General features: G+C 42.9%; 1 protein-coding gene across 1 annotated transcript in view; it reads left to right on the top strand.

Annotated features, from left to right (window-relative positions):
- Slc44a5 (solute carrier family 44 member 5) overlaps positions 1 to 26,298 on the top strand; it is a 235,009-nt gene that overhangs the window by 190,548 nt on the left and 18,163 nt on the right. Inside the window, exons 6-13 of the mRNA XM_005357466.3 lie at positions 1,325 to 1,409; positions 12,493 to 12,577; positions 17,225 to 17,350; positions 18,589 to 18,649; positions 21,624 to 21,747; positions 22,838 to 22,921; positions 24,062 to 24,174; positions 25,109 to 25,240. Of these exons, the coding sequence (XP_005357523.1) occupies positions 1,325 to 1,409; positions 12,493 to 12,577; positions 17,225 to 17,350; positions 18,589 to 18,649; positions 21,624 to 21,747; positions 22,838 to 22,921; positions 24,062 to 24,174; positions 25,109 to 25,240 (810 nt within the window). The remainder of the gene's footprint in view (positions 1 to 1,324; positions 1,410 to 12,492; positions 12,578 to 17,224; positions 17,351 to 18,588; positions 18,650 to 21,623; positions 21,748 to 22,837; positions 22,922 to 24,061; positions 24,175 to 25,108; positions 25,241 to 26,298) is intronic.

Here is a 26,298-nt window from a genome sequence, read left to right as displayed (position 1 = left end):
CTAATAATTATTTAAAGAAACAGGGTAAGGCATTTTAGGATAAAGCTAAAAAAATAGAGTTGGATGAAATTGGATCGCTTAGCCAGTGTGTGGCAAATTAAGGCACAGGAGCGTTGTAATAAGGGTCTAATTGAGCACCGAACACTTGGATGTCATTTACACACTATTTATAGCTCTTTCTTTATTCTGGAAAACAAGGACAGAAAGACATGGTGGCTACTCAGATCTCACAAGATGGTATTCCTAGATGAAGCTGATTTGGCCTCTGTAACATTAGAGAGAAATAGACAAAGAGAAATAGACACTAACCAGAAGCAATGAGAAAAGTACTGAGAAAAAAAAATCCTCTTCCTTACTACAATCTTCATTTGGAAAATGCATTTTTTTTTATCCTCACACCAGTCACATGCATAAGGGTGATTGAATTATGAGGCAAACTGTCAGCTCCAATAAGTGTGGGGAAGGAGATGGTGGAACAGTGTTATCAGAAGCAAAGGACCAGGATGTGTTTTCAGCTACAGCCTAGATGTTTTAACAATGGCGTTGTTCAAACTTTTAGAAGGTAGAAAAACAGAGCAAACAGTTATTACCTAGTTTAGTGGTGGATGTTACTTTCTGGAGATTTGTCGTTCAGATGTCAGGCCAAGTTTATCACCCACACAAAAACAAACAGAAAGGGGTGGTGAGTTTGCATGAAGCAGAGCCCAGCATCTCCACAGAAACCATGGCTGAGTCCTTGTTATACTGAAGTCAGGGACGCATGGTCTTTGCATTAAGCTCTGAGATTACCAGACAAATGCCTGGCAGATCTTTCCTGCCAGGTGCCTCTGCCATGTCCTTGTTTGCCTTTTGAGTGTCCTGTGAAATCAGAGAGCTGGTCGATTCACTCTGTTGAATTCGTTGGTGTTTCTCTCTTCTGTATACCCCCCAAAGCATTACATCATGCTGCCTGGAGTCAATCTATCAGCTCTGGCATGAAGTCATTTGTGCTGGAGCTTTAGAAAAGGCGTCTTCTTTTCCAAGAGGGCTTTTGTCTGTGCCCTCTCTCCTCCTCATTTTAATAACTGTCATTTTCTAAGTGCATTACCTCATGTTTTGGCTGCAGCCCAGATGAATCTGGAGAGAGGAAAAACGCGCTTTCAGACCAATTCATCCATATTTTATTTTACTTTTCATTAAGAAATTACTCTTTGAAGAAAATCAATAATGTTCTATGACTGAGGGGGAAGAGGTGAGCATTGCCGTGACAATTCTAATCTTTCAAATCAGACTGCCTTCAGCCAGATGTTGCTGATGGAGACTCTGTCCTTTTTCGTTCCTGCAGCTTGGACACACGGTGACCCCAGGAGAGTGGCCTATCCTACAGACAGCCAGGGACACTTTTGTGGCCAGAAGGGAACCCCCAATGAGTGAGTATGGCCCCTGTGCTTTGGGTGGCTTTACTGTCTAAAACAGGACCCTAAACACATCAGCATCAGTGCCACAGGATCACTGAGCAAGGCTGAGACTCAAGGAGGAGGCTTCTGCTGTCTCCTTTCTTACAGGCAGCCCTAACTGGTTGGAGATTTCCATTCTCTGCCTCTCCACTCTTATCAGTGAAAATAAAATTCAAAAGCAAGGATGGGCCCGGGAGTTTGTTAGTGGCCGTATTTGGATCACATCCTTTGAGTTGAGCTGTTGTGTGACTGTCCTGAGCAGCAGGTGACATGCCTGCGTCATATCCCACTCTTTGGTCATGTTTGCCATCATGTTTGCAGACAACCATTCTGCCTTATGACGTGTCCCCAGCTCTTCAGTGCTCTTTCTGAGCAATGTCAATCAAAGCAGAAGTGTCTGCTTGGAAGCAAGTTTTTTTTTATTGATTTTTATTGAGCTACACAATTTTCTCTGTTTCCCTCCCTTCCTCTCTCCTCCACTTCAACCCTCTCCCATGGTCTCCATGCTCCTGATTTACTCAGGAGATCTTGTCTTTATCTACTTCCCAAGTAGATTAGATCCATGTATGTCTCTCTTAGGGTTCTCATTGTTGTTTAGGTTCTCTGGAATTGTTTTTTTTTATATTTTTTTATTAAATTTTATTATTCAATTAAGGATCTCCGCCTCCCCCCTGCCACCGCCTCCCATCTCCCTCCCCCTTCCCCGATCAAGTCCCTCTCCCTCATCAGCTTGAAGAGCCATCAGGGTTCCCTGACCTGTGGGAAGTCCAAGGACCGCCCACTTCCATCTAGGTTTAGTAAGTTGAGCATCCAAACTGCCTAGGCTCCCCCAAAGCCAGTATGTGCAGTAGGATCAAAACCCATTGCCATTGTTCTTGAGTTCTCAGTAGTCCTCTTTGTCCGCTATGTAAGTCCGGTTTTATCCCATGCTTTTTCAGAGGTCTTGGTGAGGTTCTCTGGAATTGTGATTTGTAGACTGGTCTTCCTTGTTTTACGTTTAAAAAACCACGTATGAGTGAGTACATGTGATAATTGTCTTTCTGGGTCTGGGTTACCTCACTCAAAATGATGTTTTCTAGCTCCATCCATTCACCTGTAAATTTCAAGATGTCGTTATTTTTTTCTACTGTGTAGTACTCCATTGTGTAAATATACCACATTTTCCTTATCCATTCTTTGGTCGAGGGGAATTTAGTTGTATCCAGGTTCTGGTTATGACAAACAATTCTGCTATGAACATAGTTGAGCACATGTACTTGTGGCATGATTGAGCATCCTTTGGATATATACCCAAAAGTGATATTACTGGGTCTTGAGGAAGGTTGTTTCCTAATTTTTTGAGAAACCACCACACTGACATCCAAAGGGACTGTACCAGTTTGCATTCCCATCAGCAATGCAGGAATGTTCCCTTATTCCACAACCTCTCCAGCATGAGTTATCATCAGTGTTTTTGATCCTGGCCATTCTTACAGGTGTAAGATGGAATCTCAGAGTTGTTTTGATTTGCATTTCTCTGAAGACTAAGAATGTTGAGCATTTCCTTAAGTGTCTTTCAGCCATTTTAGATTCCTCTGTTGAGAGTTCTCTGTTTAGGTCTATACTCCATTTTTTTTTTTTGATTTTTCGAGACAGGGTTTCTCTGTAGCTTTTTGGTTCCTGTCCTGGCACTAGCTCTTTCTAGACCAGGCTGGCCTCGAACTCACAGAGATCCGACTGCCTCTGCCTCCCGAGTGCTGGGATTAAAGGCGTGCGCCACCACCGCCCAGCTATACTCCATTTTTTATTAGATTATTTGTTCTTTTGATGGCCAATTTCTTGAGTTCTTTGTATATTTTGGTGATCAGACTCTGTCTGATATGGGGCTGGTAAAGACCTTTTCCTATTCTACAGGCTGCTGTTTTTTCTTGTTGACCGTGTCCTTTGCTTTACAGAAGATTTTCAGTTTCAGGAGGTCCCATTTATTAATTGTTTCTCTCAGTATTTGTGCTGCTGGGGTTATATTTAAGAAGTGGTCTCCTGTGCCAATGCGTTCAAGTGTACTTCCTACTTTCTCTTCTATGAGGTTCAGTGTGGCTGGCTTTATATTAAGGTCTTTGATCCATTTGGAATTGAGTTTTGTGCATGGTGATAGATATGGGTCTATTTTCATTTTTCTACATGTTGATATCCAGTTATGCCAGCACCATTTGCTAAATATGCTTTCTTTTTCCATTTGATATTTTTGGCTTCTTTGTCAAAAACAGGTATTTGTAGTTGTGTGGATTGATATTTATGTCTTTCATTTGGTTCCTTTGCCCTCCTGTCTGTTTTTTTTTTGCCAATACCAGGCTGTTTACAGTACTGTAGCTCTGTAGTAGGGTTTGAAGTCAGGGATCATGATGCCTCCAGAAGTTCTTTTATTGTACAGGATTGTTTGGCTATCCTGGGTTTATTGGGAAGCAAGTTTTCTATTTACCTAAAATCAAACAGACAAAAGCCACGTCTCACATTTCCAGGAAACTTTTACCCCTTTCTCGAGATCCATTCGTTTCTTCTCTAATGGGTTTGGTGCTAGATCTTCTTACGCTTTGCCACCAGTTGAGTTTCTGTGGATGGTTATGGAGAAGCAAAAGGCCAGGTAACAACAGGGGCTCCACCAAGAAAAATACAGTCTCAGACATTTCTGCCATGGCTCTGTGGTGCCACCCAGAACTGAGAATGAGTTATACTAAGAGATATGCACATTTAAAGACAGGCCTTCGGTAAAAAGCAGAGGAATCCATGGGGTAGTATGACTAGACAGTGGGGGAAACGAAAGTTTTGAGGAGGGAGAGAGAACTTTTAATGATAGCAAGGCAGATTTGGAGAAAGTGTTGCCTACAGAAGGCCTCTATGTAGCAGACACCTGGACGAAATTTTAATCTTAGAAACCTAAAAGAAAAATCTGAGACTGTTTACACTGTGGGGGGACAAAGAAAGAAGCAGGTGGCTAAAGAAGGAAGAAAGAAAGAAGGAAGGAAAGAAAGAAAGAAAGAAAGAAAGAGAAAGAAAGAAAGAAAGAAAGAAAGAAAGAAAGAAAGAAAGAAAGAAAGAAAGAAAGAAAGAAAGAAGAAAGAAAAGATGCTCTAAATCCTCAGTTCCTTTGAAACGGGCTGTTTTTAGAAGGATCTCTGTAAGAAGTCGTCCAGGCCTAAGCCCATGACCCACTTATGTCAGACAAAGAGGTGACACCCCAAATTGCAGTATATGAAGACTCTCCAGAGGTGACCCTTGCCTACCAGATTGGTCATTCAAATACAATGTCCGATAAAAATAGATTTGAAATGGAACAGACCTCAACCGCCTCAACAGCTCAGGTCTAACCGCTCTGCTCACCTGTGAGGCAGCTCAGGTCTAAGTGGCCCGTTGCAGGAAGCACTCAGGATGGAGCAGCCGTTCTGCACACTTTCCCTTTCAGTTGCCTCTGTGTTACAGTCCCGAGATTCCCGTTTGCCTGTGCTCTATGGTGCTTGTCATAATTGCCTTTTATGTATTTAAATTTCCAAGCTGGTTGGAACTTAATTTTTGTATGAGTAGGATGAAACAGGAGCCAAACATTTCTTTCCAACTGCAAATTCAATTATTTAAAAAGATTTTGTTGGAAAACAGGATTTTTATGTTTCATTTGTTTTACAAAAGTTATTATTCTATAAATAAACTTATATACCTTTTTCTTTCTGAACCATAAGCCTATATCAATGCATTTAAGTCTTCCAGTAACTTTTAAAAGTGTATTGTGTGTGTGTGTGTGTGTGTGTGTTTGTGTGTGTGTGAGCATGTATCTATGGATACCCGTGAGGTCAGAAGAGGGCATTTGATCCTGAAATAGCTAGTTTTATGCCAACTTGCACATGCTAAAGTCATTAGAGAGGAGAGAGCCTCTGTTAAGAAAATTCCTCCGATACGGCCCAGCTGTAGACAAGCCTGTATGGCACTTTCTTACTGATTGACTGGGAGAGCCCAGCCCATTATGGACCCACCCCTGGGCAGGTGGTCCTGGGGTCTATAAGAAAGCAGGTTGAGCAAGCCATGGGGAGCAGTCCAGTAAGCAGCACCCTCCATCGCCTCTGCAGCAGCTCCTGCCTCCAGGTTCCTGTCCCGCTTAGTTCCTGTCCTGACCTCCTTTTATGATGAACAGTGCTGGGGAAACAAAAGCTAAATAAACCCTTAACCCCTTTCCTCCTCCAATTGCTTTAATCGTAGTGTTTTATCACAGCAATAGTAACCCTGACTAAGACAGAACCCCTGGAATTGATGTTTCAATTATTATAATAAATGTATACCAATTAAAAAACAAAAAGTTATTTTAAATTATGCTTATAGATTTAATGGTAAGTGGAAATACTAATAGAAAATCAAACTTTACTCAATATGAAATTTGTAGGTAAGAGGCTGGAGAGGTGGCACAGGGGTTAAGAACACGGGCTGCTCTTCCAGAGGATCCAGGTTCAATTCCTAGCACCCTTAAGGAGGCACACAATCATCTTTAACTCCAACCCCTGGGGATCTGATGCCCTCTTCTGGCTTCTATGGGTACTGTATGCTCATGATGCCCAGCTCTACATGCAGGCAAGACACCCACACACATGAAATAGAAATAAAGGTTATTCTGTTTTTAACTTAAGGAGCTAGAAGGACATTCAGAAGTTAAGAGTGGTTACTTGTCTCACAGAGAGATCTCAGGAATGATCTCCAGTCCCAGGGAATTAGATGCCCTCTTCTGGCCTCCATGGGCACTAGGCAGTACACGCAGTGCATATACACACATGCAAGCAAAACATAAGATAAAATAAACAAATCTTTAAAATCAAATATGTATAAGTGTAATTGAATAAAAATATATCTCAGAAAAAGGTTAGAGTAAATTCATTAGAGTAATTACATTATTCTAAAGTATAGACTGGTAATAAACTAGGTACAAATAAATCAATTGTAAATACATTTTTCTCAGGATAGAATCTAGGGCTGTACACATGGAGACAAGTGTTCTGCCTGAGTCATATGTCTGGCCCCTACTTAATCATTTATCTGTTTTGGGACTGAGTCTCACTAAGTTGCCTATGGTGACCTTGAGCTCTCTCTGAAACCAAGGCAATAAACTTGCAGTCTTCCCTCCTCTGCCTCTGGGGTAGCTGGGGTCACAGGCCTGGGCTGCTAGATTTGGAACAAAACCAGGTTTTTAACGTGACAGAGATAGAATTTCAAGTCAGTACCTGGAAAATTCAGTATTCAGTGAGTGGCACTGAATTGAATGAAACTCTATTCATGGAAGTAAAACTAGATGTGTATAATAATTCATACCTAAAAGAATACAGAATCAGGGAAGGTTTTATATACAGATGAGATAAAAATCAGAAAGCAACCCTGGCCAGGGACGTACTTATAAAACCGTGGGCCAGGAGCTCAGACCAGGATTCAAAGAGAAGGGAGGAGCTGTGTGGCTCTCTGATGGGCTCTCCTTGGAATTTTATTTGCTTTCTCTGGGTATTCTTCAGTAAGACGTCATCCAAACAAGAAATAATGAATGCTTGCAGTTCAGGCAGGCTTCAGAGGACCCAGGGAAATGCAGAACAGGATGGAAAAGTCAAAACTGACAAGAAGTTTGAGCCAGCTTCACGTCAAAAAGTTTAAACTGCACTGTGCTGTTGGTAGCCGAGGGCGTCCTACCCACCACAGCAGCATGGGAGATGTGAAACCTTTTGGACTCTGATTCTGGGCTGTCTGGTGAAGAAAGCAAAGAGGTGAACCAAAACAAAGTAAAACAGATAAAAAGGAGGGGAAAGACCCAAAAAAGAAGTCAAGTCAAAAATGCTAAGTGGGGAGAAAAAGAAGAAAGAAACGAAGAAAATTGATCAAAAGGATCCTACAAATAAAAATGACTTAGATAATTCTGAAAGAATTTGGGAAGTGAAAAGCTTGTGTAAATCCCAGAAGACAGATTCGGAATTAAGTCTCAAGAAGGATGGTGAAGAATTTCTGAAAACATTGAAAGGAAAAGGAACATCACTCTGCCCAACGGGAAATTAAGGACCAAGGATTCTGAAATCTCCAACCATCACTTGTAAGGCAGAAAGGGCTTGGTTGGGAATGCTGAGTCTTCTGTATTATGCTATTTTACTGTGATCTCTTTAAGAAGTAAACACTGATTGTTTTGTAATATTAGGAGAGCAGTCAAGTGTTTAAAATAGAAAGCTATGAGAGAAACAATAAAAAGTAAATAAAACTGTGGGCTAAACAACATCTTCTAAACAAAACAGTAAAACTGAAAACATATCAGAAACTTTGAAGAATTCTGTCATTGAAAGTAAACTACCAAAAGGGCCAGACGCTGTGGCTCATCCCTGTCATCCCAGCACTAGGGAGGCGGAGACAGGCGGGTCTCTGTGAGTTCGAGGCCAGACTGATCTACATAGTGAGTTCCAGGACAGCCAGGACTACATGGAGAGACCCTGTATCAAATTTAAAAAATGACGACGACAACAACAAAAAAGGAAACCACCAAAATCATCGTAAACAGAGTTAAAGCTAAGTGGCCATCCAGGGACAGCAAACACTTTCCCTTTCAACAAATGGAACGCTGGCTTTACGATCTGAGCACAGAAACCAGGAGGGAAAGGATGTTCAGCCAAGTACGTGCAAGGTGCTCAGCGCTGAGGGAGCTAATGTGCAACCTGATGACCTGGGTCTGACCAGAAGCCCACGTAAAGGTGGAAGGAGAACCCAGCTTCACAAAGGTCCACTAAAAACAAGACAAAGGTCACAAGCAGGAGATAAAATCCTATGATACCCGAGGGCAACAGGAAACTTGTTGTCAGAGTTGAAAAGGAAAATGCAAATTTAAAAATTATTTTTGCCTGTGAGATTGTCAAATAACCAAAAAGGTTAAAATGTCCGGTATTTGGTGTAGTGATAGATTAGCACCCCATTGTCCGCTGCTGGTGTTTGGTGGGGTGAGAGGGTAGCACCCCATTGTCCTCTGCTGGCAGGGTGCTGGGTGGTGGTATTTGCAAGGTTTTATCAAATACTTACCAACACTTACTCTCTTGTGACTCAGCAGTTTTCTGCCTAGAAACTGACTGAATGAAATTTGAATCTTTTAAAACTTTGTGAGCCGTGTTAGCTTTCCATCTCTAGATGAAAACTAACTCTGAGAAAACACATAAACGAGTTAAAAGAAGAAAACTTGGCTCTGGTTCATGGTTCATGCTCTTGTGGTCCTGGACCTTTGCATCGCTTGGTGGCTTTATGGTACACTAAGGTGGAAGCCTATGGCAGATGAGGTATGATCATCTCATAAGAAATGAAAAACAGGCAGAGACCCCATCTATCTCCCCACAAGAGACTTACCCTCAAGGATCTAACTTCCTCCCAGTAGGACACACCTCTGAAAGGGTCAAACTCTTCCTAATAGTGTCACCGGCTGGGACAGAGCCTATGAGGCATGGCCTGTGAAAGAATTTCAGAGAGAGTCACAGTCTGCTGTCACAGCCGAAACAGTCACAATGAAACTAAAGGAGCAACAGTAGGCAGTGCGGTTGTCAGAACAGAATGCAAACGTCTCCTTGTCTTCCCAGAGACTGATGACATAGGCTCTATGATAAAATAGTGAGATACCATCCATCTGTAACACTACTGTGCATAGGTGTGTTTTTGATAGGGAAATGTGCCTGATGTTGCGTCAACTCAAGAAGGCAAGGTGGACCAGAGAGATGGCTTTAGTGGGTAAAGGCGCACACTTGCTGCCACGCCTGGCCTCCACAGTTCAATCCCTGGAACCCACGTGGAGGAGAAAACTCACGCCTGCGTGTTGTTCTCAGCCTTCCACAGAAGGAATTGGGGGGCTGCCTTAGAGAAGGGTCTGCTGCCCAAGCGTGTGGACCTGAGCTCAGTCCCTTCAACTCACATTTGAAAAGCTGGGTGTGGTGGCCCCAGCCTGTGACCCCAGTACTGGGCCACTAGGGGCAGGCAGATCGCTGGGGTCACCTGCTAGCCAGGCGAGCCTACTTGGTGAGCTCCAGGCCAGCTAGGAACTCTGTCTTTCAATAAAAATGTGGGTAATGCCTGAGGAATGACATCTGTGGTTGACCTCTGGCCTCTGTGTGTGCGTGTGTGTGTGTGTGTGTGTGTGCATGTGTGTGCGCACGTGTGTGCAAAACGTATTACATAAAGTCAGGCACTAGATAAACTTGCACACTTCTGTGCCAGGATGCAGTGGACACATCTCTGGCGAGGAAAGCCAAGCCAGGGCCACGCTCAGGTCAGTGTGAGCACTGAGTGGTTGTATTTGGGTCATGATGGCCTTGCAGCTATCCTTGAGTTCTCATATGGAGCAGAGATTCCTCATAACTGGACGCAGAGCCTATGTTTGGAGAGGGCATCGTTGTACCTGGGATGGAGAAGAATCAGGCCTTTTGGGTTTTGTCCATGCCCAGCGAAAGGACTGTGGGAAAAACACCGACGGGTTCCTGAAATACCAGATGAAACCCTGGCTCCAGAGGACACATGTGCTTTGCCTCCCTGTGTGACTTCCATTGCCTCTCGGCACAAAAGTTGCTCCTGAGCTATGGTTTGAAGGCCTGGTCTTCAGTATTTTCCACCGAAAGGTGTGAATTTGGTTGGTTACACCGCCACCTTCTGGCTGTTACAAGAACTTCGGCTCATGATGATTGCTGGGCTTTCTTTTCCTTTTTTTTTTTTTCATGTTTGTTATTTTTATTGTTGTTGTGATAAGATACCAGATGGAAGCAGCTTAAAGAAAGGAATACAGCCCATTTTGGGAGGGAGGATACGGTGGGATGGATTCTCTGCAGCTGGAGCTTGTGGCTGGCCCTTCACTCCTGGGTGACACTCTGGAAGGATAGCTTGACCCAGAAGTAGAGTTGATATCTGTCTCTTAAAGGCTCTTCTGTGAGAGCCATCCCTCTTGCTCCAGCTGTTTCTCACCCTCCCCAAACGATTGCTGGGCTTTCAACACATGCTACAGGAGACTGAGTCAGAGACTGAGCCCAGATATCCACCACCCTTGAGATGAGGAATGAAAACAGCCACAGGATCGTTCACTAAATGACAAGTCCCACAGATCTGTTTGAATATATGACCAACCCCAACGTCCTATTGGTTTAATTTTTAAAATTTGCGTTAAAGTGCTATATGCATTTGGAAGGAAATTAAATGGTAAGGAAGAACCTATAACCAAAGGAAAGGCCCCGGCCTGGCTCTTGGCCCTCCTTGCCCACAGTCGTATTCTGTGGAGACCCTCCTTTGGGTCTCGGGCTCAGTTCTAGCAGGTTTTAAAAAGTACCTTTTGATGTGGTTCTGTTAGTTCAGGTGATTTCCACTGGTAACCCGCTGTGGAAAACCGATTTCGTTCCTCTTTTTAGCCACACCCCATGTCCGAGCTTCGGTCTCCTTCTAGCCCCTTGGAGTAGCACAGTGACAGTTCCCTCTGCTTCTCGTCCTGACTGGACAGTGTCTGGGATCCCCTGTGCAAAGGGATCCCATCCCCACACACCGCCTCTGTCTTCCTTTCTTTCCCACCTTGCAGTTGCTGTATCCGCTCTTTTCCTTACGAGGTCTAGTCACCTTTTACACTGGGCTCTGTAACTTCAGAACCCAGCATGTCCTGCTGCATCTGATACCAGAATTTGGAAGCAGTGAATGACTTTGATTTTGTTATGACTGCACAGTCTTTATTCACTGCCAGCCTGTTGTCCTTTCGATTCTACCATGTTCCTTATATAAAATCAAATTTTGCATTCTAATAATAGTCTATGATCGCAGCACATTTTAATTTGTCTCTACAGAGAGAGAGAGAGAGAGAGAGAGAGAGAGAGAGAGAGAGAGAGAGAGTCCACCCACAGGATTCCAAGAAAATATTTGGCCATGAATTTTGTCTTGAGTATTACAGTGGTCAATCTTGATCATCAGCTTGCAGCTCCCTGTTTCCTGACCATGGATGCGGTGTCAAATGTTGTCTCACGATCTTGCTATGACTCTTCACTCTAATGAGACGTGTGCCTGAATCAGACAAACTGCCTTCCTACATTGCTTTGGTATTTGTCAGAGCCACAGGCGAGAGCTGCTAATATAGATAACCATCATCAGGACCCCCACACTTGTCCAGAGTCCCCTCCCTTTGATGACCACCATCAGGACCCCCAAATATGCCAGAGTTGAACAACTGCTTGAGTCCAGCATCATCTTAGGTCCTTCTATGCCACCATGAAGTGGACAGAACTGGTATTGTCTTCATCTCCCTAATAAGATCATTGAAATTCAAAGAGAATCTCAAATGACAGGATATATTCCATTGAATGTGTATGACTGCCACTTAGTACAGTTTGTAATAGAAAATGCAATTATTGCTTTTGTACATCACCAACATAATACATTTTTATGTTAAAGAAATCTATAAATACAAAAATTGGATGAAGGAATATATTCCCAAATTTTAGATGTTATCATTTTTTGCATATAATTTAATTCTTATTCCCACATAGTCAAATCATATTTTAATGGTCTTTAAAGCAAGTTTCTTTCTAAAATAGACATATTAATTTCTCCTTCCATTAAACATGTGTGTCAACATCATTCCCAATGACGTGATCTTCTGCCTCGTGATAAATGCTTTCTTGCTGGTGGACAATGTATTTCAACTTTGAATAATTACAAAACAGTGCATTGATTGTCAGGTAATGTGAAGGTGGTTTGAGAAGATGCTGCACCCACATGAAGATGAAGTCAATTTTTTTTTAAAGATTTATTTATTTATTATGTATACAACATTCCTTCCATGTATGTTTGTATGCCAGAAGAGGGCACCAGATCTCATTATAGATGGTTGTGAGCCACCATGTGGTTGCTGGGAATTGAACTCAGGACCTCTGGAAGAGCAGTCAGTGCTCTTAACCTCTGAGCCATCTCTCCTGCCCCGATGAAGTCAATTTTTAAAGACGATACATTCAAAGCACCTGTGGTTTGATTCCTATAGAGCCTTCCCACCGATAAACACTATTTGTGTTTTCTTTTTTGACAGGAACAAGACCGTTTTGTTTTACTTTAACCTGTTCAGGTGTACCAGCTCCTCCGTGATGTTCAGGCTCCAGTGCCCTACTACACAGGTAAGGCAAAGGCTGCCTTTATGGAGGTGTTAACGTCTCTAACACTCAGGTGACTTGAGGATTTCCACGCTGAGTCTGTCTGTGAGGTAGGAAAAGGTAAGCCTGATGTCATGCTCATACACATCCAGTCGAAGCTAAGGCAGAGAAGAATCCTTTCAGGGTTGCTGGGGAACCTCAGCGATGAAAACCATTCGCTCTTACAAGTGACCACAGCAGAAGCTTGTCTGCTGGTCCAGTCATTTCTGCATCCTTGAATTCATTTATGGAGGAGTTGTAAATGTTTGGAAAAAGCCATGTTGCCTTGCTTTTTCATGATTCTTGTGTTTTTACGCTTTGATCTGTGCATCTGTTGGGATGCGCATCTCGCTGTTGGGGCCGTCTAAGTAAGCTGCCTTCCCTGGAAGGCTGGATCTGCCATCATATTCAGAGAGGAGGAAACAAGCCAAAGCCATGACAGCAAAGCCAAACCAGATACAGAGCTCTAATTAAACCAAGTGACGCCTACTACTACACCATCAGTGTGCATAGAGAGGAAAACTGCTTAAAAAAATAATGGAGAAAAGACATAATGTTAAAATCAACTAAGATAATAGCAAATGAATGAAATAGAGGAAGGTGATGAGGAAGGAGAGAAGGGGAAACCAAAGTTAAATATAATGTAATAAGAAGAGGAAAGTCATGTGATAGAGAATGGCGAGATATAAATGCACGATTATGAATTAGAGAAAATGTGTAAATAAAATCACATAAATGTAAGGAGAGGAATAAACCCAAACACTTTAATGACATAAAAACAATACTAAGAATATAATAGAAGCAAGTATAGAAATAAAAAGTCTTGAGATTGGAGGCTCCTCTCCCAGGTCGTCTGATGATGGGATCTGTGGATGGAGGGTGGTTGTAGCTGGAGTTTCTGGCCATTCCTGTCATGTAGGCTGGAACTGTCGCTGGCTGAGCTCCTGGGCAGTTACCTGCTTCCCTGGTTTTAGACGCTTCCTTTCTCTGCATATCAAGAGGCACGGCTAGCTTCCCTGAGCTTTGTAGCCTCCTGTGCCACCCCAGAAGATGTTCCCATATCCCCCTCTAAGCAGAAAGATCTGTAAGGTTAAATAAATAAATAAGCCCACTAGATAAAGCTCACCTAAGCACTGCTCTTGGCAGGCTGCTTTCTTTGAAGGATGCAGGCAGCTCCTGCTCCTGCCGTCTTCACTTTCTTCTCCGAGGTGAAGTACTTCTCTGAGTACTCTTCTTCCAGATGGCTCCATGGATCAACCACCAAGATGCAAATCTTTCTTTAATTGTTATGTTTTTGGTGAGGTCATGTGTGCACACATGTGCATGTGTGTTAGCGTGAGACCAGAGGCTGACTCCAAGAGTCCTCTGTTTCTCTGTACCTTAGTTTTTGAGACAGGATTTCTCAATGAACCACTGATTCAGCTAGGCTGGCTAGCCAAAGGCTACCAGCGACCTTCTAGCATCTGTCCTCAAGCTCTGGGACCACAGGCCTGATGCTGCTCCTGGCTTTCCACATGGTGCTAGGGGTCGTAACTCAAGCCCTCATGCTTGTGCGGCAGGGCTTACTGACTGAAAAGCCCAGGACCTCCGTCCACCCCTCACTCTCAAGTCTCTTCTAGCCCTCAGTCCCAACCATCCCTGTCTGTAACAAGTGTTTGATTGTACTTCTCCCTGTACCCAAAGGCATACACCTTGAGGGTAAGGATTGTCATCTGTTTTACTTCCTGCTGTGTTCACATTACCTTCAAACCCCCAGAGTAATGATCAATAAATATCTATCGAATGGAGAAATTAATAATGAATGAATACTTTCCTATTCTTCCCACTGTGCCATACAAACCAAAGTTCCTATGATAAGGCAAAAATGCCGTTTATTATTCTCACAAATGGAGCATCCGGTTCTTGTTTATAATAACAGTGTTAAGCCCGCCTGAGCTGATGATGTAACAGCAGTGATGGAGAATCATGCTGCATGCGCCCTGTGAAGTCCGTAGGGATCACAGCTCCGTGGATATATTGCAACTGCAATTTTTGCACCCTGCATCAATTGGCTCTGCAATGGTGTATTTATAGATCAGAGCTCTATTCAATGTGCTCTGTTTCTGTCAGCTGGCAGCATGGTCCAGACATGTGTCACAAGCACTTGAAGAACAGACCGGGATCAATTAGGATACCCAGCCTCAGTGTGACCTCCTTTAGCTAATTATATGATGATTGCTTCTAATCAGCATCCCATTTGAAGTGAAAAGGTGGTCTGATGGAGGGAGAGAAGAAAGGGCAGTTACTGTTTTTTTTTTTTTTTAACAGCTGATTTGTGTTTGGAATGAAGTTTGACACGATTCTCTTTGACAAACTACTTTTTTCCATTTTAATTACTTTTTTTTTTTTTTTACAACAGTAGCAGCTTCCCCCTAGGGTCTGTGTAGTCCCTGTTCATGCATTTTTGACCAGGTTTATAGTACCAGGTATAAATTCCTTCCTATAGAGCAGGCTTCAAATCCATCAGCAAACAGCTGGTTACCCACATAATAGCCATGGTACTAATGCACCAGTAGGCATATCTTTCTGGCAAGTTAGCGTTGTGCTCACAGGGTTCACAGATGAGCAAGGCTGTTCAAACAGAACGAAAGCTATAACCGTGCTGTGAATAAGTTATTGTTGACCGCTCACCCTAAGCACAACATCTACATCACTACTGCAAGAGCCAAGGAATGTGGCAGAAGAATGCCCAGAAAGAATTTAAGAGCCAGAGGATGGAGAGGATTGCTGTGAAATACAGTTAGATGTGGCTTTTGTTTCTTTTGGAAACCGTAAGCAGGGAGAGATGACTCAGCTGCAGAGTGGCTAAGAGCACCCACTCCTGCTCTTCCAGAAAACCTGGGTTCAATTCCCAGCACCCATACGGCAGCTCACATCTGTCTGTAACTCCAGTTCCAGGGGATCCAACACCCTCGTGCAGACACATATGCAGTCAAAACACCAAGGCACATAAAATAAAAACAAATAAATTTAAATAAATAAAAAATCATAAGCAAAAGCAAGTTCAGCAGGCTACACCCCCCTGGGTCTGCCTTCTCCTTATGGAATTGCAGTTGTATTGCTCTCACGTAGCTGTGGCTCCATGGATGACCACAGTAACTTGGTTTGTCACTGATATGCTTGCTCCAAGTCTGTTACTGTGAAACAGTTGCACAGGTGACCTCTCTTGCCCATGTCTAGAGAGTGTTGATAGAAGACCTCCCTGGTGATTAATTGTGGCAAATATCTGCATTCTGCTTTCTGTCTTATGGTGACAAAGTCTAACTTCACGTATGGGGAACTTGCGAACACACCGATGAATATTTCCCATGCACGTTAACAAATATCAGAAAACTTTAGTCATTTTATTCGTGTGGAAAACAAAGCAAGACTCTGACGTAGAATATATACAGGCTGCAAAATAATTAATCTTGAATTATGCTCCTACCTACTAATTTAGATACTCATAAGAAAGTGTCCTATTAAAGAATCATGGCAGAGGTGGGAAAATAGCACTTGCTGCTCTTGCAGAGCACCTGGGTTCAGTTGTTCAGCTTCCCTGTTGGGTGATACACAGCCTCCCACAACTCCAGCCCCTGAGAATCCCCTGTGCTCTTCTGGCCTCTCTGGGCACCTGCACGCACGCTGTAATACTGACATGCACCCATGTGAGTACACACTGCACATACTGATGATCACGCACCTACATATACATTGCACACACTGATGTGCACCCACATGAATGCACAGTGCACACAAATAATAAAAAAAAAACCTTTAAAAGGGGCTTTAAAAATTGTCATTGTTCTATGACCAAAGCCCCCAAGTGTGCACACAGAACTCTTCCTCATGGGCACACACCAAAAGGATATAGAATTAGTACAATATTAATGAACTGAGTGGCTGTAATGTTACCTTACAGTTGTGTAGTCTTACTGTCTGGAGAGCCTGAGTGACGAGCGTGTACCTTACAATGTGTGAAGTCTTTACTCTCTGGGGAGCCTGAGTGACGAGTGTGTGGACACTTCTATTTCTCACAAGTACTTGTGCATTTATACCAAAAATCAAGTTAAAATAAATTCATCTAGAGTTTTTAAACTTTATGTCTCACAGCCTAGAATCTACATATGACAGAACATGCTGGCTTTGTCTCATGAGTGGGTCTCCTCACGGTTACACTTCCCTAGAGAGGCTGGTACTAGGTGATGAGGAGGATGGGAGGTGGGGAAAGGACACAAGGGATGTAAAATGGGAAAATAATCGGGGAAGGCAAGGGGGGGCAGGAGCAGGGAGGTGGGAGAGCAGAATGCTTGGTTTAAAATGTTACAGTGGTCTCCAGCACACTGTGTGATGATTTAAAAATCAAAGCATAAGCTATCATTACTGTTCAATTTCTTGTCTTAACACAAGACCAAGAAAGCAGGAAGCACAGGTTGGTAACAGTCTATACTCAATTTAATTTTATACACTAAAACTAGAAATGTGATTTAAGTCAGCTGCACAGTGACGCTTGACTCTTCATGCTGGCGAGGAGCTGAGAAGCCCATCCTACCGTGTAAGCATTGGCTTGGTTTACTCGTTGCATTCCCTTCACTGTGCTTTTCTGCACTGCAGATCTGTGTCTCCAGGTGCCCAGAGAAATTTCTAACTTACGTGGAAATGCAGTTTTTGAACAAAGAAGACAAAAGCCACTGGGAATACTATCGCCAGTTCTGCAAGGCCACGGCCAGGCCTGCAAAGGTGCGTGTACTCAAGTTCTGCAAGGCCACAGCCAGGCCTGCAAAGGTGCATGTACTAGAACTCTGCATGGCCACAGCCAGGCCTGCAAAGGTGTGTGTACTCCAACTCTGCAAGGCCACGGCCAGGCCCGCAAAGATGCATGTATTCCAACTCTGCAAGGCCATGGCCAGGCCTGCAAAGGTGCATGTATTCCAACTCTGCATGGCCATGTCCAGGCCTACAAAGGTGCGTGTACTCCAGCTCTGCAAGACCACGGCCGGGCCTGCAAATATGCGTGTACTCATGCTCAGTCCTGGAAGGAGCTTAGCTGCTATTTCTGTGGAACATTCTAGTTTGCTACTGGAATAATGTCCAGATCTAGAGAATGAATATTAATGGTACCATTCTGGTAAAACACAAGCATACATGAACACTCAGAAACACATACTGTTTGTGGCGTATCAAAACACAGAATATTCAGGGCATGCACTGTATAGACAGAGGAACATGCCATTCTTGACATACCCCTGTGTACACTTGTAGGGTAGAAAAGACTGTTAAGTGTGCCTAGGTAGCCCTGGCTGAGAGACTTTCTATATCTGGATGGGTTTGTTGCTGATAAAAGCTAGAATTTTATCTCATCTAGAGTCATCACTATGAAGCTATACTGCTAGACGGCTCAGCTGATGAGGGTGCTTGCCATCCAACCCAAATTCCCTCCGCAACACTGACACAACGTGATAGGAGGAGAAAACAGAATCTGGTGATGGGACTTCCACATGTGTGCCTTAGCATGCATGGAGTACACACATGTACACACACGCACACACATACACATGCACACACACATGCTCACACTAAATAAAACAGTGCAATAAACATGTTTAAGCCCACACTTTCCTAAATTTGACATACACAGGAGGTTTCTGAAGCTTTAGTATATTAAATACTATTAATTGTTTATTAATTATAGAAAATGCTGGGTTTTTTTTTTCAGAAAATTTTTTGAAGGGTCAGAGATCCAGAATGTAAGCTTTTTGTAAGATCATGGTATTTTATCTCTGTTGATTCACTCAGAGCACTGAGAGGCATTTTTCCAAGAAGAATTTGTATGTAATAATCTTATAGCTACTGGCAGTGGGGAGACAATTTGGGAAAATGAGATGTGGAGTTAAGATTTCAAGCTCAAATTTTTGATATTGAGAGGGAAAGCGGTCGTTGCTGGCTTTGCATTGTTAACATGCCCTCTTCCCTTTCAGTCTCTCTCAGATCTTCTGACCCACGGCGACTGTCCCCCAGCAGTCTACCCAAGCAGACCCTGTAAGTGGTAATTATTTTACCCTTGACACTTAATTGAGTTTCCTCAGTTGATAAGCTCAGGCCCACAGGGTTCAGTGCCACCCTGAGAACCCAGAGTTAGTCACGAGCGTTGTCTCTGGCCACAACTGTCCTCACTCCAACTGGGGCGTTTCCCCCAGTGCTTGGTGAGGTGTGGGGCTTGGCTTACATGAGCATGTTAGGAAGCAGTAGGACTGGTTTTAAGAAGCCCACCAGTGTGATCTTATGTACTCCTCGAAGGGTGTATAGCCCACACAAGCAGTCAGGCACACCCACTCCTGAATTTAGCCAAGAACGTTCAGAAATTGCCCCAGAAGCAGTTTCTAAGTTGCATGCCTTGTCTTCATAATTTGACATTTGAAGTTTCTCCTGTTTCCCTGATGAATATATATTTGTTTCTGTGCTGTTTGAGCACAAACTGATAAGCCGATCAGAAAACTGAAATAACGGCTCCTCTTCCTTTCTGAATGATGTAATTCAAACCACAGAGAAAAGCTTCATGGGAGGGTTTTCAACCCAGTGTTCCTTCAGACCAAGCCAGAGAACGGTTAATACAGAGCTCAGAAATCACAGCTGGTGGGGGTGGGGGAGGAAGGAAGGTTGCAGTATCCAGGGGCAAGCAAACACTGAAATAACCACCATGTTCACCAGAGGACATACCTTAAAACTAATAAATAGAGAGCAAAGCACACATGGGTTGATATTCAGTAAAATGCAAATGGCTATAGGTCATAAGGTCAAGTGTATTGAAATTAAAAGAAATCCTAGAAATTATTTAAGGAAAAAGATCAGAAAGAACACCAAAAATATTAAGGAGTTGTTTGCCAGAGGGTGTGGAAAGGGAGACAACACGAGGCATTTTCTCTCTTTCTGTTTTCTGTCCCCCAATTCTTCCACAATGAGTGTATAGTTCTTCCAAAGCAGGAGAAAGGTAATAGGCACCAGTCTAAGCAAGAAATCAAGTATGTTGAATTAGCTGCCACAAAATCCACATGTTGAGTGCCCATCATCTCTCTGTGGTCCACTAAAGATCCCGAGGCGGAGGTGGGTCGGGTGAGAAATAACAACCGCAGGATTCCCTAGGCGCTGGCTGTATGTGGCCAAGAACAGCATAGCAACTTCTTATGGGAAAAGGAAAAATAGCTGTTCTCACTATTAGATTTCAACTAAATCACATGTTCTAAAATATACATTAGGGATATAAAAATACATAATCCATAACCTCTCTTAGTCTAATGAAATAATGAGACATTAAGATCAACATTACAATCAGCTGTGTTCTCTTAACAGAGGATCAAGTATATCACTACGAGACACGATGTGCAACTAACAACACATAGTTGTTAAATATTTTATGACAGCAGACAAAGCAAGATTACGTGAGAGGGGACGAAAAAGGAATTCTGTTTCCTGTTTTATTTTGGCACCAAAAAGGGTGGAGAAGAGAGACGAGAAAGAAACGGTCACTGTGGGTGGCTGGACAGTGTATCGTTGTGTAATTTTTCTTCATATTCTCTAAATATATACTGAGCATATTAGTTAACACGTCATAACAGACTACCAGATTACCAGAAAGAGTATATAAAATAAGGCCAGGGGACTTTCTAGGTGAAAACTTACACTTATGACATATAGAGGAACAAAACTTATACTCACAGTGTATATGGGAACAAAAAGACTAGAAAGAACGAGAGAGAAGAAATATCCTGGCCCCATTGCATGCCAGGCGCCTCACTGCAGAAGAACTAGGATGAGGTCATGTGGGGAGGCAGAAGCAAGGCTCTGACTGGTAGAGAGTGAGCTGAAGGGGTCCTAGAGGCTGCTGTCTCAGATCCCAGAAGGGAGGTAGAGCAGGAGAAAGACGGGGAAGTTATGAAGGAAGTCAGCTCCATCATCTGAAGATGGACAGGCAAGCCAAGGAAAGCTTCGTGAGGAAGCTTGTTCCCTATACCACTTGGCTCAGTATTTTAGGTCCAAGCTCTACATATAAATCAGTGATACTACTTACAAGAAGAAGATATAAAAATTATCTATTCATTTCTGATTTCTCTTACCTCTTTATTTAAAATTGGGGCTGGAATACATTAGATTCCATTTGGGGCCGAGCTCTCCAGTAACCGTTAACGTGGTGTGTTTAGAGAGGCTAGGACTCTATATAACCAAAACAAGACCATACAAGACTGAGTAACTATTTAACTCTTCTCGGAAATTACATCAAACAGTGTGGCCCTCCATCAATAGTTTCCATCTTGCAATGAGATGTAGGTGACTTTGCTGGCAAGGAGGCAGTTATTAAGAATTCACCACTGGACGTCCCATCTCCATGGGAGCTTGAAGCTTGAGCTGATTATTATTCCTCCAGGAATCGTCCACTAAACTCTAGTTTCCAAGGTTTCACTGAGGAATACTTAAAGAATATTTTCAAAACAGTCTCTCATCTATCCCAGACTGATCTCAGATAGCCAAGAGTGATCATGAACTTCTGATCCTCCTGCCTGCACGTCGCAAGTGCTGGGATCACGGGTGTGCCCTTCCGCATCATCCGGTGTTCAGGACTGACCAGGGCTTCACACAGGCTCTGTACCACTAAGATGCATGCCGGCCCCCATCTAGAACCTGTTAACGTGCCAGTCCTAAACTCCTCTCACCATGCAAGCAGCTTCGCCTTCAAAGCACGCTCAGCATATGTCCCTTCACCTACACACCTTATTTGTGCAGCTTGATGAATCTTTCACCTGTCAAAGTATCAACAGGTTGGGATGTGACTCCATGCTGTGATGCTGTTTCCATTTCTGTCTCACGACCACCAGAAAGCCCTGAAGATGTCAACAAAGGGTAGTTAGCTGTCTCCACTGAGCACATTTTACACCCAGCGAGAACCCGATGCAGATAACGGGGTTCTTAAAGGCTAGACTGGCAAAAAGCTGTTTGCTGTGCTTTTCATTCTCTTCCACAGTCCTGCAGAGATGCTTGCCTGACTTCTCGACCATCAACGGAGTCTTAACAGTAGGAAGCAGGATGCAGATTGAAGACGGAACTGGGAGGACCAGAAATATCGTAGAGCTCAGGGAGGCTGCAATGTATGTCCACATTTCTGTGTTGTTTCGATGCATCCTGTTATTGTATAAAGCATCAGAGTACCACTCGGAGTTACAGGAAATCACTTGCGCAGTATTAAATGAAGTACGCATGCCGCTCTAGATTAGAAAGAATAGCGTCTTTCAGAGTGGTTAATTTTCTGTTAAGCAGGAAGATTTGGTGTAGAGAAGGGTGCTGTTGCCAGCTCAGATTCTACAATCAAGTTGAGCACAGTCCGTTTCCTGCTGTTTGTTTGCCTGTATGTGGCACACAGTAATCTGGATTGTTGAGAAATACATTGTTGAGAAATACATTTCCTTGGCTATGTGCCCAATCGCATGTGCGCGAACGTGGATGTTCCTCTTTCATTGCTCACTTGCAGAGTTAAAAGCAAAATCAAAGGAATCCTGGAAATTTATTTCCTTTGCTTAAAAGACACTGGGAGTGCAGGTGGCGCAGCACCCTCCTTCGTATTTAGGATGTAATAGCAATGTAAATGAACCTCAGAAATAGGAGGCTGCTTGGAAACCGATAAAATAATGATACGCACATGACTCCGGGGATATAAGACACAGAGCAAAAGTCGATGTCCTGTGACGCACACAGATCACAGTGGCGGGACAGGTTACTTTGGAAGAGGGACATGCTATGATGGGGGCTGGGAGGGAGGATTTGACAGTGACCTTGACCACCCACCATGTGGGACACATGATCTATGTCTGGCTACCACATGACAGAGATACAGGAAGAGGTATTAGGAGGATATGCATGGTCAGATCTAGAAACTTTGTAAATTAGATCCTGTCATTTAAATGTACCTCTTACGGGGGAGCTTCTGCTATACTGAGAGCAGGTAGTGTGAGCTGTGTAAGGATTCCTCTTGCTTTGGATGGCCAGCTCCTCTGTATATGGGACTACAGCTATGCTTGCAAGCGTCTTGAAATGTCATTTGATAGGCTGTTGGGGCTAGTGAAGGGGTCACTATAGCAGACGCTCTCTGAAAACACCCTTAAAGAGAATCTTGTAAAAATATTTTTTGTTATAAGAACTTTTTTTTTGAAAATTAACAAAAATAATTTACTTTTCCTTCAGGGGCATCAGTAAAATCTTTGATGCCAGGACAATCGGACTGAAGGTGTTTGAAGACTACGCAACCTCATGGAAATGGATCCTCATGTGAGTGGACTGAGCATGCCCTCTCCAGATGCTTTTTGATGACCTCTATAGACTCCTCAACCTCCTTGTTCCTACTAAACGGTCACAAGTGGGCTCGGTCCTTTTCTTTTCCATGTAGGGGTAAGGACAAGGCAGATAAATTTGAAAATATGCCTATAAGAACATAAGTTTCAAGCTCATATATTAATTCACTAGTAGAACTGGTACATGTACCAAGTCCCTGCCACTGTGTCTGGGGTCCTGTGTTCTGCTCTTCACATTCACAGGGGTGGGCATGGTTTGAATTCCCTGTTTTCCCCCCTTTGTCCCGCCTTTGACTCCAATGGATCATTTGTAATTTTTACTGTGCTCTTTTCACACACGATAATAATTCCCATCAAAGGCTATTCTAGTTCTGAGAAACTTAAAATACACACAAAGGTAGAGATTTAAATTTTCACAAGTAAGATTGGTGTTTTGGAAGGTTGACACGTGGGATGTCCGTCCTGACGTAGGCAAGCGTGTCTGGTGTGTAAGCCTGTCCTCTCGACCTTTGCACCACTTTCCAGAGTTGAGAAGCTTCTGTGTTTCCCTAGCGACCAGAGAACGAAATCAGTGCCCCGTTACTGACTTCAGGGTACTTTATAATCACATCAGCACAGCGTCTCAAGCTCACCTCTGTCTTCCTTGATTAGCCTTACATGTCATTTTATTTTAAAGACAGCTTCTTAGTGGGTGGTGAAATGGCTCAGTGATTAAGAGCACTTGCTACTCCTGCAGAAACCTACGGTTATGTTCACAAGATGCTCCTAACAGTGGCCTGTATCTCCAGCTTCAAGGGATCTCTTCTGGTCTTTATGGGTACCTGCGTGTGTGTGCACACATACACACACTACACACACTACACACACACACACACACACCACAAAAATATGTAAGTATTTTTCTGCAGTCTGTCTATACTAACTTAAATCTCACTGTGTAATCACAGAGGAAAGTCTTGAACTCCATCCAGTTTCAGCCTTCCAAGTGCTGAGATTACAAGCATGAGAGACACCTGATGACACTGTATTAATTATTTATATATATTTATAATTATGTATAATATAATCATATATGTATATCTGGACTCTGTATATTTGTTGTGGTTTTTACCTCCAGTGGCCTGACCATCGCTATGGCACTGAGCTGGAGTTTTCTGATACTCCTGAGGTTCATAGCTGGATTCCTCTTCTGGGTCTTCATGTTTGGCGTGCTTGGAATTATAGGATATGGTAGGTAACACAACTCTTAAAATCGCCAAGTCTCAGAATAACTTTCCTTGTCATTAGCAATTATTGGAAAGCATTTGCTTGCCTTAGACTTAATTAGTTTGGGTCATTAACTTTACAATATTTATTTAATTTCACATCTATTTTCTCTGTAACTCTTTCTGTCATTATTTTGAGAAGATCTGCATGAGAAAAATCTACTCCTTTCCCTAGCAGCCTTTGGTCTCGGTCCTGATGGGGATTGGGAGGAGCAGGAAAGATCCTGTAAAATAAATGAAAGCTTTTCAAGGGAACTAGAAGAAAGAGAATATATGTAAATAAAAACAGAACAGAGATGATCAGGTCAGATTAAAATGTACACAAGTTGGGACTGTATGTTATTTACGAACTATACAGAATGTGTAAGGAAACACAACAGTTAAAAGTGGAAGAATTGATTTAAAAAGCTAGCAGTTATAAAAAGAAATCTATAATAGTATAATAACATCAGACCAAATAGAATTTGAAATAAAGTTATTAGGAGCAGGCCCAGCCCAATTCACTAAAACAAAACCAATTCTAAACTTGAGTGCATCTATTAAAATACTCTCATGATTCATGGAAGTACACAAGATAAATAAGCCAATAAATAAGATATTAGTACCGAGTATAAATAAGGGGTGTCGGTCCATTTTCCTGCAAGACAGATGTACTGTAGCAATTTTGAAACAGTCCTGTTGGTGGATGCTAAGGTTGCTATGACCCAGGAGCCCACTGCAAGCCACATAAATTCAGAAAACATTTATGTCAACCCGAGCAGCAGTTGGGCTATTGCAGCGAAGCCTGATTCTAACTCTGTAGAAATGGCCATATTGATCATTTTTATGTAGGCATGTATGGTAAGCATGTATTTTCTACTTCAGAAAATAACACTGGATATTGGTCTTTTCCTTCCAAGGCATATGGTACTGTTATCAAGAGTACTATGGCCTCGAGCAGAAACCACAGTCCACCATCCTGATATACGACATCGGAGTTCAGAGCAGCATAAACATGTTCTTTCAGCTGAAGCAGACATGGTTCTCAATGAGTGAGTAGATTAACAACAAAGAAGCCTGAGCTTGGTGCATCCTGCTGAACACATGAGTCACTCAGTGACGACTGTAGTTCTATGAGTTATGAGTGGAAATCGTGAACATATTGTGTAGCCTAAGATAGCGCAGCTTTAGAGGAATTCCAGGCCACTTGCCTTTAATTTGAAATGGTTTGATTATGGGGACTTGATTGATGTTAGCCTGCCAACAAAAGAAATGGCTGATTTTCGTGATCTTACTTTGAAAGAAAGACGACACTTACTTCACTCGCAGAGCAGAAGCTTTTATCCGATTATTGCAGGAATTGCGAGAAATAACTGAAAATGGGTTTGCATTCTTAACTGTTCACATTATTGAATTACTTAAGGTTGGCAGTAATTTCTAAAGCAAGATCATCTCAAAGATAGTTTCAGGCTTATGTTTCTATAATTGGAGATTCATGTTCATGAATCTAGGTTTTGACAGTTTTTCATTGAATTCTGTTTTTGAAATTTTCCCTTCTTTTCATTCATATCGGCCTTGACATATCAGAGGAACTCAGTAAGGGTGTAGGAAGAAGCGTGTATGCATCACCTGATCACACAGTTATCCTCAGCAAGAGCTGATCTCTGTACATTCCAAACCTGTTTCTGCCTCTTCGTCCGAGAATCTCTGGGTATTAAGGGCAGGCGAGACTATGTCCCCGAATGACACCCAGCACCATTGCAAAGTGGGGATAGACAGAACAGCAAACACAGAAGGGGAAGCAGAGGACCTGGTGGCCACGGCTGTTCTGAACCAGAAGCATGGAGTCCAGACTGGCCAGAGACCTTGCCTCAGAAAACAGAAACCACAACATAGAAAGAGAATCCATTTCAGTGCTGAATTGAGATTTATAACTCTCGTGGGCTGAAAATCATAGAACTCTGCCCCCACTGAGGCTGTTAGGTGAAGAAAATAGTCTTAAGGAATAAAATGCCTGTGTGTAAAACAGGACCATACAGTGGGGACATCTTGAGTGCTGTGTGTGTAAAACAGGACCATACAGTGGGGACATCTTGAGTGCTGTGTGTGT

Source organism: Microtus ochrogaster, chromosome 21 (genome assembly GCF_000317375.1).
Source record: "Microtus ochrogaster isolate Prairie Vole_2 chromosome 21, MicOch1.0, whole genome shotgun sequence".
Lineage (NCBI taxonomy): Eukaryota > Metazoa > Chordata > Mammalia > Rodentia > Cricetidae > Microtus > Microtus ochrogaster.
This window is presented reverse-complemented; position numbering and strand designations above follow the sequence as displayed.